Source organism: Uloborus diversus, unplaced genomic scaffold, assembly GCF_026930045.1.
Source record: "Uloborus diversus isolate 005 unplaced genomic scaffold, Udiv.v.3.1 scaffold_13, whole genome shotgun sequence".
Taxonomy (NCBI): Eukaryota; Metazoa; Arthropoda; class Arachnida; order Araneae; family Uloboridae; genus Uloborus; species Uloborus diversus.
This window is the reverse complement of record NW_026557987.1, coordinates 6,700,352-6,716,165: the sequence shown is the minus strand read 5'-3', so window position 1 is coordinate 6,716,165 and position 15,814 is coordinate 6,700,352. Positions and strand designations below refer to the sequence as shown.

Below are 15,814 nucleotides of genomic sequence, written 5' to 3'. Positions count from 1 at the left end.
CATGTCCTGTGCTTCAAGAAGAAAGTTTCCGAATTTTACTTGCCTAGATTTTGTGCCTAATGTCACAGCTTTGCAAAACAAATTGTCGCCATTTCTCAACACTTATTTTTCCAGTCAAATTTTTACCATAACCCCAGTTACTACATGGTGGACCAGTTATACAATAGATGAAAGTTTCACAAACATCGCTTGCTCCTTGATGCTAGCTCTTCTATTTCAAGAATATTCTCAAGTTTCTCATTGATGCATATTAAATTGAGAACCTGTTTAGATTTTTGAAACCACCTTTTCTAAGAAGCAATTACAGAGTCCAAACAATGAAACATTTGATTTTGAATTGTGATAATTTTGTAATAAAATTACAGTGCTTTGATTAACAATCAATTATTTTTTCCATGCATGTTCTGTTGTATATCAAGAATTAATTTTTCATTTTGTGAGTTTTTGCCAGTTTCTGCCACAAATCTGGCAGAAAGTGGTTTTTGCCATGCCGGTTTGAACCGGTTTCTACCAGTGGTTTTAACCACCTTGGCAGAAACTCGCCAACCCTGACTTGAGAGGGAAAAAAAAACGTCTCTTCCAGCGGGAAGACACTCACTCCCAGAAGGTGGACTTGAGGAGGGCAAAGGTGGTGGCAAAGTTGAAGGCACAGTAGCCGTGGGGGATGGACACTTGGCTCTTGGGGTGCACTTCCATGTCGGGATGAGTCACCATGGACGTCGTTGTTCCGAAGAACGGATACGAGTACCTGAAACGGGAAATAATTAATAATTTTATGAATCAGGGTTTGACAATATATATCAGACAATATCTATCATGATACAGTAGAAGACCGTTATAACGCCGACCTGTATAACGCAATTCTCTATAAACCGCAGTACTTTTTAGAAGTAAACAATAGGTTTTGAAGTTTAAAAAATCCCTCCGTTTTGCTTTGCAAACATAAAAATGGTCAGGCAAATAATATTTTGAAAGTTTTTCATCTTTCCATCTTAATTCAAAGCTTTTAAATTGAAAATTAGTAATCATAATAAACAAAAAATACCAGATGGCACTTTAAAATGGAGCTGTTATGCAAACCATGAAGCTGGCAGAAGTGCAGGATTTTGATTGTGAAACATATTTGTGAATAACTAATTGTAATATTGGCGCTTTAATACTCATTGCAGATAAAACTCATTCTGAAGTGCTAATCTATAGATATATTTTGAATATTAGTTTCAAAATTTGTGAAATGATCTGTATAACGCAAAAGCTCTGGTCCCAAGGTGTGCGTTATAACGGTCTTCTACTGTATATATCCTCCCTAAATTCAATAATTCCTAAATAAAAAAATATATCTTTGTAAAAACCAAAATAGAGTGCAAAGCAATCTTCAGCGGTTGGTGAGCACTAGCAAACAGGGAGTGGAGCCCCATACAGTGGAAAACGTTTAACAAGAAACAGAAAGGACCGAAATTTTTTTCGTTTTAAATGAATTTCATGTTAAAAGATTTATGTTTAAGTGTGCAGTACGCAGTCCGGATCGCTATACCAGTTTGCGTGAACCGATTTTTCATGTTAAGCGTTTCTGTGTTAAACATATTTCACCGTAAATTCAGTAAGTTACCGCCCTATAGCCAAGGCTAAGGCAGAAATATCAGAAATAAACCGCCAGCTCAGTCATTCCAGCCAAGGACTACAGTTTCATGCTTATTAGCTCTCATCATTCTGCATTAGCTACCAGTTTGTTTGGCACTCTTGGAGGTTTTCCATCTCAGGCTCAGTCACTCCTATGCCGGGCTGATGAGTGCTAATAAGCACGAAACTGCAGTCCTCGGCTGGAAGTGACTGAGCTGTTGCGATTTGAATTAATTTTTTCCATGTTTTCTCATGAAAATGCGGGGGACGAATCGGCAATGCCGTTTTCTTGCCGATTCGTCAGTGTGACGTCACACATGTTTTGATGCAGCGCTATCATTTTCTTTTCTTATAAATGCTTGTGTCTTCAGTTATAATGGCGAGTTGACCATTTAAATAACATGTTTGTGCATGAAGTTCATATTGAACATGATTTTAATGTTTGAATTTACAAATAAAACTAAATGCTTTTAAATATCTGCCCTGTTTTATTTTTCTACTGCGTAAATCTCTACAAGTGTATTTCATATATTTCTCCCTTAGCCCTGACTATAGGGCAGTAACTTACTGAATATACCATGCCTTGTCTTCAATATTCGAGTTGAACCGAACCATTGCTTCTGGTCACTCGTCTGGTCAGTGCTCATTCTGTATTAGCTACCAGTTTGTTTCGCACTCTTGGCTTCCTTAAGAGGTTTTCCACCTCCAGCTCAGTCACTCCTACGCCGGGCTGATGAGCGCTAATATGCACGAAACTGTAGTCCTCGGCTGGAATTGACTGAGCTGGTGGTGTATTTCATATATTTCTGCTTTAGCCTTGGCTGTAGGGCTGTAACTTACTGAATAAACCTGCTTTGCCTTCAATATTCCAGTTGAACCAAGGCATATTTAAATGGGGTTTTTTTTGGGCAATTGCCCACACAGTCAAATAAAATTGGCCCCACAGTCAGATAAAATTGTCCACCTACATTTTCCTAAATTTTTCCATTGGTTATGTGTTTCTATATATTTTTTATTTTTCTGTAAAAAAATGGAAGAGTGACCCCTAACTGTTCTCACAAGCAAAAGTTTTTTATATAAATAAAACTATTAAACAACAATGTCTCACACTCCAAAACTCATAGATGGCAGCACGTAACCGGCCCCATGTGTCCGGTATAAAGCTTGTAGTGGGTGGTCATTTGAAGTATTCGTTTTTACGCTCTCTTTTATATTCTGTGTTGCAGTTGTATTCGATCGAGTATGCAAGTATGAGTGCTAAAAGAAAATCACAGCAGCAAATTTCTATTTAAGATGCATTTTTTGGTGAACCTAAGAAAAAGAAACTAGATTCAAATGGTTAATTCAACTAACGATTATTCAACTAACATGAACTGCGCATTTACAATCCCCCCCCCCCATTCCGAGGAAGTTGGAATTGCCCACACAGTCAAATTTCCTACAGCCAGGGCTAAGGCAGAAATACATGAAATACACTGCCAGCTTGCCTTCAATCTTCGAGTTGAACCAAACCTTTGCTTCTGGTCACTCGTCTGGTCAGTGCTAATTCTGCATTAGCTACCAGTTTGTTTGGCCCTCTTGGCTTCCTTATGAGGTTTTCCACCTCCAGCTCAGTCACTTTCCTACGCCGGGCTGATGAGCGCTATTAAGCACGAAACTGCAGTCCTCGGCTGGAATTGACTGAGCTGGCGGTGTATTTCATTTATAGCGAGTGGTTAACACAGATGACTTACCCTGAATTCCTCACATTTGATATTTGTGAAATTTGAAAAAAACCGTCTAACGCTTTTAGCAAGATTGCATGTGCAACATATCGTTATTAAGAGAATTCCAAACTTTTTTTAAGTGACCCAAACTGCAGTAAATGACACTTAGTATTCCTACTTTCCTATACCGGGCTGATGAGTGCTAATAAGCACGAAACTGCAGTCCTCGGCTGCAATTGACTGAGCTGGCGGTGTATTTCCGATATTTCACTGTAGTTGAATTTAAAAAAAGCTCTACCATTTTCGTACTCTGCGACAACAATTCTCCTTCTCGGTGTGCGACACGTACCTGATGAACAGATGAATGGGATGGGCCAATCGGGTGGCTTGGAAATTGCGCAGGTCCAGGTTGAAGGAGAAATGCCTGGCGCTTCCATCTCCCTGAACAGGAATAGAAGCAGGACGTCCAGTGATGTCACCATTCCCTGGGGGAGTGCTGTCTGCGGAATGGTTGCAGGGGATGACATCAGGGTCGCCGGAGCCGTTGACCAAGGAATGGTTCGACTCCTTGTGGAGCTGATACTCTGCAATACAGGACAAAACATTCACTCGAATTAGTTTTCGAAGCATTCAACTCGCAGTTTTGGCATCAAATGATAGCTTACCAAATGTTAGTCAAAAATGTATATTAGAGACGTACCGAGTACTAAGTAACTACTCGGCACTCGGCCAATTTGCCAAGTACTCATTACTCGGCCAAATTTTGATCAGATACTCGGCCAATACCGTGTAGTTGTAAAAAAAGGAATATACAAATACAAAAGTGGAGACCAGCAACAGGCTCTGGGCCCAGCTAGGCTGGTCCTAGTCCATTTACAATCCCCAGTGAAGATCAATAGCCCTCTTAAAACTGTCTACTCCTTTGCTCATGACCACCTCTTCCGGTAAGCTGTTCCGAGGTTCCACTACCCTGCTAAAATAATCATTTTTCCTAGTATCCATGTTAGCCTGAGGTTTAAACAGCTTAAAACAATGACCCCTCGTCCTGTTTTCGGTGCTAAACTTCAGCCCCGTAACATCTTCCATTTTAATAAATTTAAACAACTGAATCATGTCCCCTCGGTCTCTTCTTTGTTCGAGACTGTACATTTTTAGCCTTCTAAGCCTGGAATCGTAGTCTAAGTGAGAAAGTCCATTTATTATCCTTGTAGCTCGCCTTTGAACCCTTTCCAATACATTAATGTCTTTCTTAAGATAAGGAGACCAAAACTGAAATGTTATTCAGAAATGTATACTGGAGACGTACCGAGTACTCAGTAACTACTCAGTACTCTGCATCCTTGGCCAATTTGCCGAGTACCCGGTACTCGGCCAAATTTTGATCAGATCCTCGGCCAATACCGTGTAGTTGTAAAAAATGGAATATTGTTAAGGCAGATTTTAGAATTAATGAAGGAGTGCAACCATATAATATACTGCAATCATTTACAATTCAAATTTACAAGTCAAATTTAAATTAAAATCTGCCCTTAATTAAACCCCCAAGACCCTGTCAGAAAATAGCAAAGTACAAAGCAGAATCAGCTTTCATTTACTTAAAACCTAAGCACAAATGCTTTTGTTGAAACTTTTTAAACTGTAAACTCTGACAAACCGCTCGAAAATAATGTTAGCAACAAAAAAGAAAAAAACATTAAGTAAAATGCCTTGCACCTACAACATTAAAATTCCCGTGATAAAACGGAAATTTTACAATTTTAGCAATTTAAAATGCTTAGATTTTGTAAAAAATTTCAAACTGAGAAAACAACTTTTAAAAAACATAAAATTATTATTAAAAAAAAAAATTTGTAATTACAATACTTTCTACACAAAGTAAAATAGTGCAGCAGAATTATTTAAACACCTTTTTATTTCACTCATATTGATCACAGGGCATATTTAAATGGGTTTTTTTTGGGCAATTGCCCACACAGTCAAATAAAATTGGCCCCACAGTCAAATAAAATTTCCCACCTACATTTTCCTAAATTTTTCCATCGGTTATGTGTTTCTATATATTTTTCATTTTTCTGTAAAAAAATGGAAGCGTGATCCCTAACCGCTCCCACAAGCAAAAGTTTTTTGAATAAATAAAACTATTAAACAACGATGTATCGCACTCCATAACTCATAGATGGCAGCACTTACACGTAAACAGAGTTGTGGAACATAAACTGCACATTTACACCCCCCCCCCTTCCGAGGAAGTTGGAGTTGCCCACACAGTCAAATTTCCTTAAAATATGCCCTGATTGATCAGATTGTTTCAAGACTTTTCTGAAATATCTTACCGGTGGGGCATTCCACAGTATTTTTGACATTTATGTAGAGTCCGTAACATGACCTTTTTTGCCATAACTTTTTAGTTTACCGTTTGATTTGCAAATTATTTTAATTTGAGCTGGTGTGTTGGTAGGAAAAGATAAAAAAAAAAAAAATATGCTAATCCAACAGTAAATTAAAAAGTTATGGCAAAAAAGGTCACGTTACGGACTCTACATAAATGTCAAAAATACCTTGCAATGCCCCTGGTGCAGATTACATTTTAAGCAAAAAAAAAAAAAAAATGCTAAATCAATCTTTGTATTTATTTCTATGTACCAAGTTCCCTTAAGAATGCATAGAGATTCAAAACTTAGTTGTGACGAACCTTTCTGTGGGTCTCTTTGGTTTTCTTGCACGTCAGAACTCTTCACGTTCGTTTTCTCAAAACACTTGTTGTTCTGATTGCACTTCGGGTGTGCTTGGAATGGTTGTGGGTTCTTTCCCTCGTTCTCTTCTTTAACCGGAGTGGAATCTTTCGCATCTTCATTTTGCTCTTCAGGCTGAACAGGTAAAAAAAACTCAAAATTAACTTCATTATCGTAAGATAAATAAATACCTTTGTGCTAAACAGGTAAGAAAAAACAACGTTAAAAAAAGCACAAATTTGCCAATTACAGCAGACACGTGTTTCGGCGTGCTTTAAAAATTCGCTTGAAAGAGCATCAAAATTATGTGAAAAAACAACAATTAAATAAGTCTAGAATTGTCCCACATTGTTGGGATTTGAATCACTCTTTTGATTTTAATTCCTTATCAGATTATCCGAAAATGCCCCAATTCATCAGATCTTGACTTTTGGGAATACTTTCATATTTTGAGGAACAGTTCTAACTTAGTTGACGATCTTTGTGCAGTTCCATATTTTTCCAACATTTGGCTCCCATATCTTTAACACTGTCATTTCCACATCCCCCCTTTTTTCCCATTCATTTTTATCTCTCTTCTTTTGTTTATTTTTACCCTTTCTGTCTTGGTTGACACCCCCCCCCCTCCCTTTCTTTTCTTTATCTTTATTTTTCCTTTTTTCAAATATTTTTGTTTCTGTTTATTTTATTTCGTGGTGTTTTTTCTTCCATTCAGCTTTTCCTTTCTTGCGATTCACGGTTACCAACATTTTTTTCTTTTTATTTAAGCTTCCGCTTAATCTTTGTTCAATGAATTCTTCCTTTCTGGGTTTACTGTACCTAAGAGAAAGCTCTTGGCCTTTGCTTGCATTCCTATTGGTTCCTGATCAGTTTATAATTTTCTCATCGGTGTTTGGCTAATCCGCTATTTTTATCTTTAAAGCTGCATGCTTATCTGCTCTTGGCTTTTGTCGGATATCTTTTCATCCATAGGCTCATTACTTTTTGCATTGAAAAAGGCATTCCCTTGTAACGCCGAAACACGTGTCTGCTGTAATTGGCAAATTTCTGCTTTTTTTTAACGCTGTTTTTTCTTACTTCATTATCGTAGTCTGACCAAAAACCCACAACTCAAGTACAGGCCAGTGATTTTGAATTTTTCCAGGGAGGTGGGGGCAAAGGGTGTGTGCTCAATGTAAATATTACTGAAAAACAACAAAACCACACCTACTTACAGCATCACCATGCATGCCGGAAAACTTAAATTTACCGGCATGCCGGAAAATTCGAATTTTCCCGCATTGCCGGATAATTTGAGGTTTATTTTGCAACAACATAAAGGTAAATTTCCCCATTTAGTTCCAATCAGAAAGCAAATCACTTTAAGGAAAAAATGAATAAATCCCGAAAGTAACCTTCTTTCAAAAAAAAAAAATTGTATTGCACATCATATGTGCTTGTTATTTATGGTAGGTAGCTTGTTATTTATTGTTATTAATGGATTTAATTATATGCCAATAAAGTAATCAATTCAGAAGCAATCATCGTAACTGCAATTTGTTCATATTTAAAAAAAAAATTGTTTTAGGTTATATCCCTTGTTTTTTTCCAGCATGCCAGATAATGAGGGGTAATATGATAAACTGATGACTTGACTTGAATTAAAGAAATCTTGAAAAAAAAATTATTTGAAGAAATTTAAAATCAACAAAATCCACAAATATATTCTTGTTTAGATTCAGTGTTGAAATTGATTTGTTAAATTTACTAACAGTACTAACTTTATAATTACTATTATTTTTCATTGTTTTTGGCAACAATTACAGAGCAGAAGTATTTTAATTTTACAATTACTAATATTTTTTATTAGTTTTTGAAATATTAAAAAAACTACTATGTCAACCGTCACACAAAAAGGATGTGGATCAGAATTTCAAGCCCGTTAATAAAAATTTACATAAAAAAAAATCTAAGAAAGTATTAACTGTTTCATTAATAACTAGCATTTGATACATGACAATAAAAACATTTTTACTTTAAAAACACTGGTAGAACATTTGTTGTTCTGCTTAGGGTACGCATATGCATTTATGAGGATTTTTATAACGACACAATGTGACTGCAAATATTAAAAATAAAAAAAAAGCTTTATCTTTATTTTTAGGGGCACAACATGCTTATTTTATTACATTTTGGTTGCAAAAAAAAAAAAAAAAACCTTAAGGCTCTTTTAAAAACGGTAAAACATTGTCTGTTGCAACTATCCAAAAGCAGGACAACAGCAAAATATTTTTTGATTCTAATTTTCCACTTTTTAAACTTTATTTTATAACTAGTGGTACCCGCACGGCTTTGCTCGTAATAGAAAAATTAAAAGGTCTTTTGGTTCGCCTGTATATTTACAAATAATCTATGGTGAATTTTCTTGCCAATTGGCTTGTACCCATGTTACGATTCCACGATATGATAATTTCGTAATTCACTCGTCCATCTTATGATAATTTTGTTCTTAAAATTGGAATAGAAAAAGAACCACATCGAATTTTCAAATAATGACTTCGAGGTGCACACCCCAAAGGGTGATACAAACTAATTTTGTGCCAAATTTCATGAAAATCGGCCGAACGGACTAGGCGCTATGCGCATAACAGACATCCTGCAGACATCCTCCGGACAGAGAGACTTTCAGCTTTATTATTAGTGAAGATTAAAAATATGTAACTAAAGGAATGTACAGAATATCGTATTTTGCCGAATACATAATACTCTGTTTTTATTTCATGTTATTTTAAAAAAGAAAATGCATATCTATTTCGTGTCATAAATGTATTTGCACTTAACATTCTAAATTTACCTACATAAAGTATAATTACAGTGAAACATCGTTTATACGTTTCTCTTTTATACTTTTTTATCAATTATACGTTTTTAAAATGGGTCCCTGCAACGTCTAATACACATTAACCAATACTTATTATACGTTTTTTCGTTTGTACGCTTTTTCATACAGTCCCTTCGAAAACGTATAAACAGTGCTTCACTGTACAGTAGAAGACCGTTATAACGCACACCTTGGGACCAGAGCTTTTGCGTTATACAGGTTTTTGCATTATATAGATCATTTCACAAATTTTGAAACTAATATTCGGAATATATATATATATTAGCACTTCAGAATGAGTTCTATCTGCAATAAGTAATAAAGCACCAATATTACAATTATTTATTCACAAATAAATATGTTTCATAGTCAAAAGAAAGTCATTATTCTGCACTTCATAGTTCGCATAACAGCTGCATTTTCAAAAGTCATCAGATATTTTCTGTTTACTATGAGTACAAATTTTAAATTTAAAAGCTTTGAATTAAGGTGGAAAGATGAAAAACTTGCAAAATTTCATTTTCCTAACCATTTTTATGTTTGCAAAGCAAAACAGAGGAATTTTTTAAGCTTCCAAAACCTATTGTTCACTTCTGAAAATTTGTGCAGTTGGTTTATAGAGAATTGCGTTATATAGGTCGGCGTTATAATGGTCTTCTACTGTATTACTTTGAAATAAATAAAAAATAAAATGAATCATTCCAAAAACAAAAGCAAACATAATGGATGACTAAATGAAAAGGGGACGAGTGGGATCGCGTCATAATGACTTGCACACAAGAAAAAATACTCCAAAACTCACTTTATCAACCTGAAGAACGACGGTCACTCCCACAAAGGGCGAAAGGTCATCCCCTCCTAATCGAGAAGTCTTCTCAGTGGCGGAGATCTGGTCAAAAAAGTTTTTCAAGAAATTTTCAACACTAGATACAAAACACAGGAAAACTATTTAAATACTGTTAAAACTATTTAAAAAAAATTAATTGAAAAAAAAAAAAAGAATTAAAAAAAAATCAGCTTTAGGAAAATTAGAGACGTACCAAGTAGCACTTTGGCCGAGTAGCCGAATACCGAGTACTCGGCCTTTCATTACTCGGCCGAGTACCGAGTACTCGGCCGAGTTACCAAGTACCGATTATGTTTTAAGAAGAAGCACCGACACACATGTGATGAATTTTGAACTTATTGGAATAGTTGTATAGACCTCCTTGTCCATATAACAGTTTTTAAAACTGAATTCCTGCTGAAATTTAATTACGCATTATTTTAAAAATTTTGTTTATGTCAAAAATTTTACAAAAAAATTATTTTTAAAATTAAAAATAAATAAATAAAAGGTACGATTAATCAAGTTGGAATTAAAACAAATTATACCAATCTATTATAGTTCTAGTCCGCCAAACATAAATAATTTTTAAAAGCAAATAAAACAAATGTGCAGGAACACTGCAGACCACGTGTTTCTGCCCCCCCCCCCCCAAGTTACAAGGAACGTCTTTTTCAGCGCATAAAATGTGAGCTAAATAATGTAAAGACGTTCGACAGAAGAATCCGACTTTTGGCGGATGCCTTTAAATCCACGAGCTCCCATTTTGTGCATTGAAAAAGGAATTCCTTGTAATGCCAAAACACATGTCTGCACTGTGCTTTTAACATTGTTTTATTTCCATTTATTTTTTAAGCAAAGGTATTTTTATATTTCTTATAACTAATTTTTGTTTGTAGCAAAAATCCATTTTTAATATAAAAATTCCATATTTTCTACATTTACTTTTTTTGCACATTTTTAATAAATAAGTTTTATTAACTTTGGGGACATTAAAATAAAGACTAATTTCATTGAAGCATTACAAACTTCATTATTCTCAAAATTTAAATTTGACTTGTATAAATGATTGCAGAAAATTATATATGCTTGCGCTTTTTTATAAATTTTAATATCTGTCTTGGACAATATTAAATTTTTTGCAACTACTCGGTATTGGCCGAGTATCTGATCAAAATTGGGCCGAGTACCAAGTAGTTATCGAGTACTCGGTACGTCTCTAAGGAAAACATATTTAAATCAGAACTGTATGTACCAATTGGAGTCTAGACTGCTCACAGGACCGGCTAGATGTAAACTAAAACAAATACATCAGTATGAAAAGATGTGGATCGAAAACATGTAAGTCTCATGGAGCCCCTGAGAGGTCTTTGTGGAACCCTGGGGTTCCACGGAACACAATTTAAGAAATGCTGGTCTACTGGACAGCAAGTGATCTTTTTATTTTCCGAATCAAAATAACATTTTTTATGATCGAATATGACAGAGGTAGAATTATTTCCTTTTTCATGAAAGTTGTTACAAAAATGCATCCAAAACGCCAAAAGGTCGCCAGGTAAATATGTGGGACACGTCCTTTCTTCCTTCTCTACTCATTATAATTTCAAATTTAATTCCTACTCATTTTAAATACTTCCATTTTAGAATTCTTCCTACTGATTTTAGTTAGGCAGTCAAGACTATATTTATACCAAGAAAACCTTAAAAGTAAAATTATTGACAAAAAATTAAATTTTTTGAAAATTCTCCTGAAATAAAACTTATTTTTAAAACAAGACTGAAATATGTCTTTGTTTAAACTGTCCTGTTCAGGGTTTGCCGATATATATCAGTCAATATATATCAGTTGATATATGTCAGGATATATATCCGATATTTATTTTGAAAATATCATGATATTTTCAATAGTTTTTTTTTTTTTTTCAACTAAAGCATTTTCAATACAAAAAAATATATTAATCATTGTAATATTGTTCATTTATTATTAAAAATAACCAAAAAGTTATGTACTATATTTATATGATGCATTTATACATCATTGATGTAACAAATTAACACAATATTCCTTTTTTATTTTATATTCATAAAATGATTAGTAATGTAACAATTTTAATTCATATTAAAAGTGCCTCATTAAATATTAAATGTTGGTCAGAAAAACAGAAAATGTCTGATGACTGTGCACGGACTAAAGCATATTTTTTATTTCTGAATCATGTAACTGTGTAAAAGCGGCTAACAGAAGAAAAATTAGTACAACTTTTAATACAGTAGAGAATCAATTATCCGGGAAGTGCGGGACCATCGCTATCCCGGATATCTGAATTTCCCGGTTTTCTGGATCGCTAAAAAGCGCTATTGGCCGATTGTTTGTAAAACTAAAATGACTATAATAAATAGTTATGCATATTAAATAAGAAGAAAACAGTTCAGAAATGCCCTTAAATATTGAAATATTAAAAAACTAATAGTGAAAGAATAATTTCAACACCAAAAAACTTAAGTCATTCATAATACCTAAGACCCTCACATTCTGTTTGGAAAAGAAAAAAAAATCTACCACTTTTCGATGTTTTTAAAGAAAGAAAATGAAGGGAGGGCATAAAATAAGTTTTTAAATCTAAATGTGCGATTTTTGTACTATAGTGTAAAAAAAAAAATCGTGATTACGGTAGTTATTGATAACCAATACTTTTGCATTTCGTTAATATTAACAGAATTTTGACTTATGAGTTCTTACAGCCTCATAAGTCTTGCGTCTTTTCACGATCAACTAACTAGCCAGAAAATTCGCCAATTTGGTTTTCGACGTTTCCCGCACTTTCGCGACGTCACTTACGTCAAACGCCTTAAATTATAGGCCATTCAATAAAATACTGCATTAGATTAGAATTATTTAAAAATTAATGCGCAATATTCATTTCCTTAGCTTTCAGTTACAATAAAAGACAAAAATTTCAAGAGTTACGAATATACATTTTATCAAGAAAATATTTCGGAAATTTTGCTCAGCATAAAGAAAAACCACTTGAAGTTGGTGTTAGCAAACATCCCTAGTTATACTTGGGTAATATGGTGTTTATTAAGAAATTATTCATATTCTTTTTTGTATTAAAAAAAAGCCTAATTTTTTCGAAAATTGCCAAAAATGCTTATTTTTAAAAAATGGTGGGAAGAATTGGGAAGAAGTTGCCGGTTTTCTGGTTTCCTGGTTTTTTAGTTCCCGGATAAAAGGTTCTTTACTGTACAAAATAAACTCCATTAAAATTTTTAAAAAATTTAAATGAAATATTAGATATAAATAATGAAAGAAGCATTAATTTTAAGTTTACATATTATAATAACAAACTAAGAAAATAAAGAATGATTTGAGGATTCATTTACTATTTTGAAGGCTTCAGTTTGCGCTGATTGAAAATATCGGATCCATATGTATCAAAATATCGGACATATTCGATATTTTCGAACCCTGGTCCTGTTATTCGTCACTTACTTGTACGCTTCCTTCGATGCACAAAGGTTCTTCATCTATGTTATGCCTGTTGACGCAGGAAAATGGTTCCAAGGGAATCTGACCGGAACCCAGAGAGACATCCCCGCAGCACAAAATGATCTGTAACAAAAAAAACTCCTATTTCACTGATGCAGCTACACAAATCATATACAGGGGGCATCCCTCGTATAAAACGGTTAATTCGTTCCACGTAGTATCGAAACAGTGTTATAAGAAACTTTTTTCAAAATATCATTTTTACTTATTTTTAATACTAATTATGTATGTGCATGAGAAAAATTAGGTTAAGATGTATCTTCGTGTTACATCAAAACCGTGTTCCGTGTTATATCGAAACCGTGTTATACGAGACTTAGAAATAATGCAAATCAAGGGATGTGTTCTGTGTTATATCAAAACTGTGTTATATCAAATCGTGTTATACAAGACTTAGAAATAATGCAAATCAAAGGATGTGTACCATGTTATATCGAAACCGTGTTCTGTGTTAAATCAAAACCGTGTTATAAGAGACTTAGAAATATTGCAAATCAAGGGATGTGTACGTGTTGTACGAGACTTCGAAACAATGTAAATCAAGGTATGTGTACCGTGTTGTATCGAAACCAAGTTTCATAAAAAAAAGTAAAGTATTAGTTATTAGCAAAAATTAACAGAATGTATTAAACAAAAATGAAATTCCATCTTTTTTAAACATAACTTTAGTGTTATATCAAAACAATGAAGTATTAAATTTAAGTTTCGTTCCGTGTCATATCGAAACCGTGTTATAATAATCGCAAATTTGGTACTGTGTAATATTGAAACCGTGTTGTAGAACTACCCTGTTATATGAGGGACGCCTGTACTCCATCACCATAATACACAATATTAGCAATAAGAACTTGTTAGTTGCATTTTGTGATCAAAATTTTCATTTCTGTGCCCAGATTTTCAAACCATAGAGCCAAAATTTATTCTGAGCCCTTTGAGAGCCATAAAATTTTAAGAAGTGGGTTTACTTGTTCATCTAGACATAGACTTGACAGTTATTTTATTATTATTTTTTTTGCAGAGAGTGTGTATCCATTTCTTCACACCTAGGGTAGTCAGAGAAACGTGTGAATGATGCAAGCAAAAAGGAGTTTGAATCTTTTAAAACAATATGAATGCATTTTTCAAGGAAAATGAAGAAAAATGGTTCACTCTTTTAAAGCTAATTAAAAATTTTACAATCTTTAAAAAACTTCCATTTTAGAGTTCAAAACTTATGAAATTGTACTTTGTTTGTATAATATATTTTTACAACTTTCACCTCCCTCCATTCCCCCCCCCCCCCCCACCACAGCTGAATTGAATTGGTAAAAAATAACATAGACTATACTGCTGTGGGCAAGTAAGGGCAATAACTGCAAATGTTCCTGTTTTTTGCATTTCTGTCATGGATTGTACGTTAGCTTAATTGCACAAGCTTGCTTACTTGGTTTCTGCTAAAAAAAAAGTCTAATTCCAATCTTTCAATATCGTTAGAACAGAATCTAAAACAAGTTTTTTCAAATGTCTTGAAACTGTCGTTTACCCGCCCACTGCAGTAGACCTAGGGCCTGATTTAAGTGTAAGCCCGTGAAGCACGGGCTTTGGGGCCCCTTAAAATTTTTTTTTTTTCATAATGAATGTTTTCATTTGTTTGCACTAATAACTTTGCTGGCTCTGTTTTTAAAAGGTTTATGAGTTCCAAGGAAAACTCTCTCCCATAGAGTGAGAAAACTATCTGGAGTGACATTTAACGTAGAATGAGACCACTCAGACCTCATTTATCATCATTGTTAGTACAGAGCTCACTATGATTAGGAGATTAGGACCGGATTTGGCCCCGGGGCAACGAAGGAGTGGAGGCCCCTAATCAGGGTTCGAAAAGATCATCATATTTTCGAAAATATCTGATACTTTGATATATATCCGAATATTTTGATATATATGTATACAGTAGAAGACCCTTATAACGCACACCTTGGGACCAGAGCTTTTGCGTTAAACAGGTTTTTGCATTATATAGATCATTTCACAAATTTTGAAACTAATATTCAGAATATATCTATATATTAGCACTTCAGAATGAGTTTTATCTGCAATGAGTATTAAAGCACCAATATTGCAATGAGTTATTCACAAAAAATATGTTTCACAATCAAAATCCTGCACTTCTGCAAGCTTCGTGGTTTGCATAACAGCTGCATTTTCAAGAGCCATCTGGTATTTTCTGTTTACTATGAGTACTCATTTTCAATTTAAAAGCTTTGAAATAAGATGGAAAGATGAAAAACTTTCAAGATTTAATTTGCCTAACAATTTTTATTTTTGCAAAGCAAAACAGAGGGAATTTTTAAGCTTAAAAACCTATTGTTTACTTCTGAAAAGTAGTGCGGTTTATAGAGAATTGCGTTATACAGGTCGGCGTTATAACTTTCTTCTACTGTATATCCGATATTTTCGATTTAAAAAATTTCCATTCAAGTCATTTCGTCAGATAATTTTTAAATTTTTGAGCTCAAGAAGCGAGAAGTTGTAAGGATGACC

General features: G+C 34.1%; 1 protein-coding gene across 1 annotated transcript in view; it reads right to left on the bottom strand.

Annotated features, from left to right (window-relative positions):
• LOC129232650 (centrosomal protein of 120 kDa-like) overlaps positions 1-15,814 on the bottom strand; it is a 74,519-nt gene that overhangs the window by 41,558 nt on the left and 17,147 nt on the right. Inside the window, exons 6-10 of the mRNA XM_054866781.1 lie at positions 13,238-13,357; positions 9,721-9,807; positions 6,019-6,193; positions 3,676-3,910; positions 599-748 (exon numbers count right to left, since the gene is read on the bottom strand). Coding sequence (XP_054722756.1) covers positions 599-748; positions 3,676-3,910; positions 6,019-6,193; positions 9,721-9,807; positions 13,238-13,357 — 767 coding nt within the window. The remainder of the gene's footprint in view (positions 1-598; positions 749-3,675; positions 3,911-6,018; positions 6,194-9,720; positions 9,808-13,237; positions 13,358-15,814) is intronic.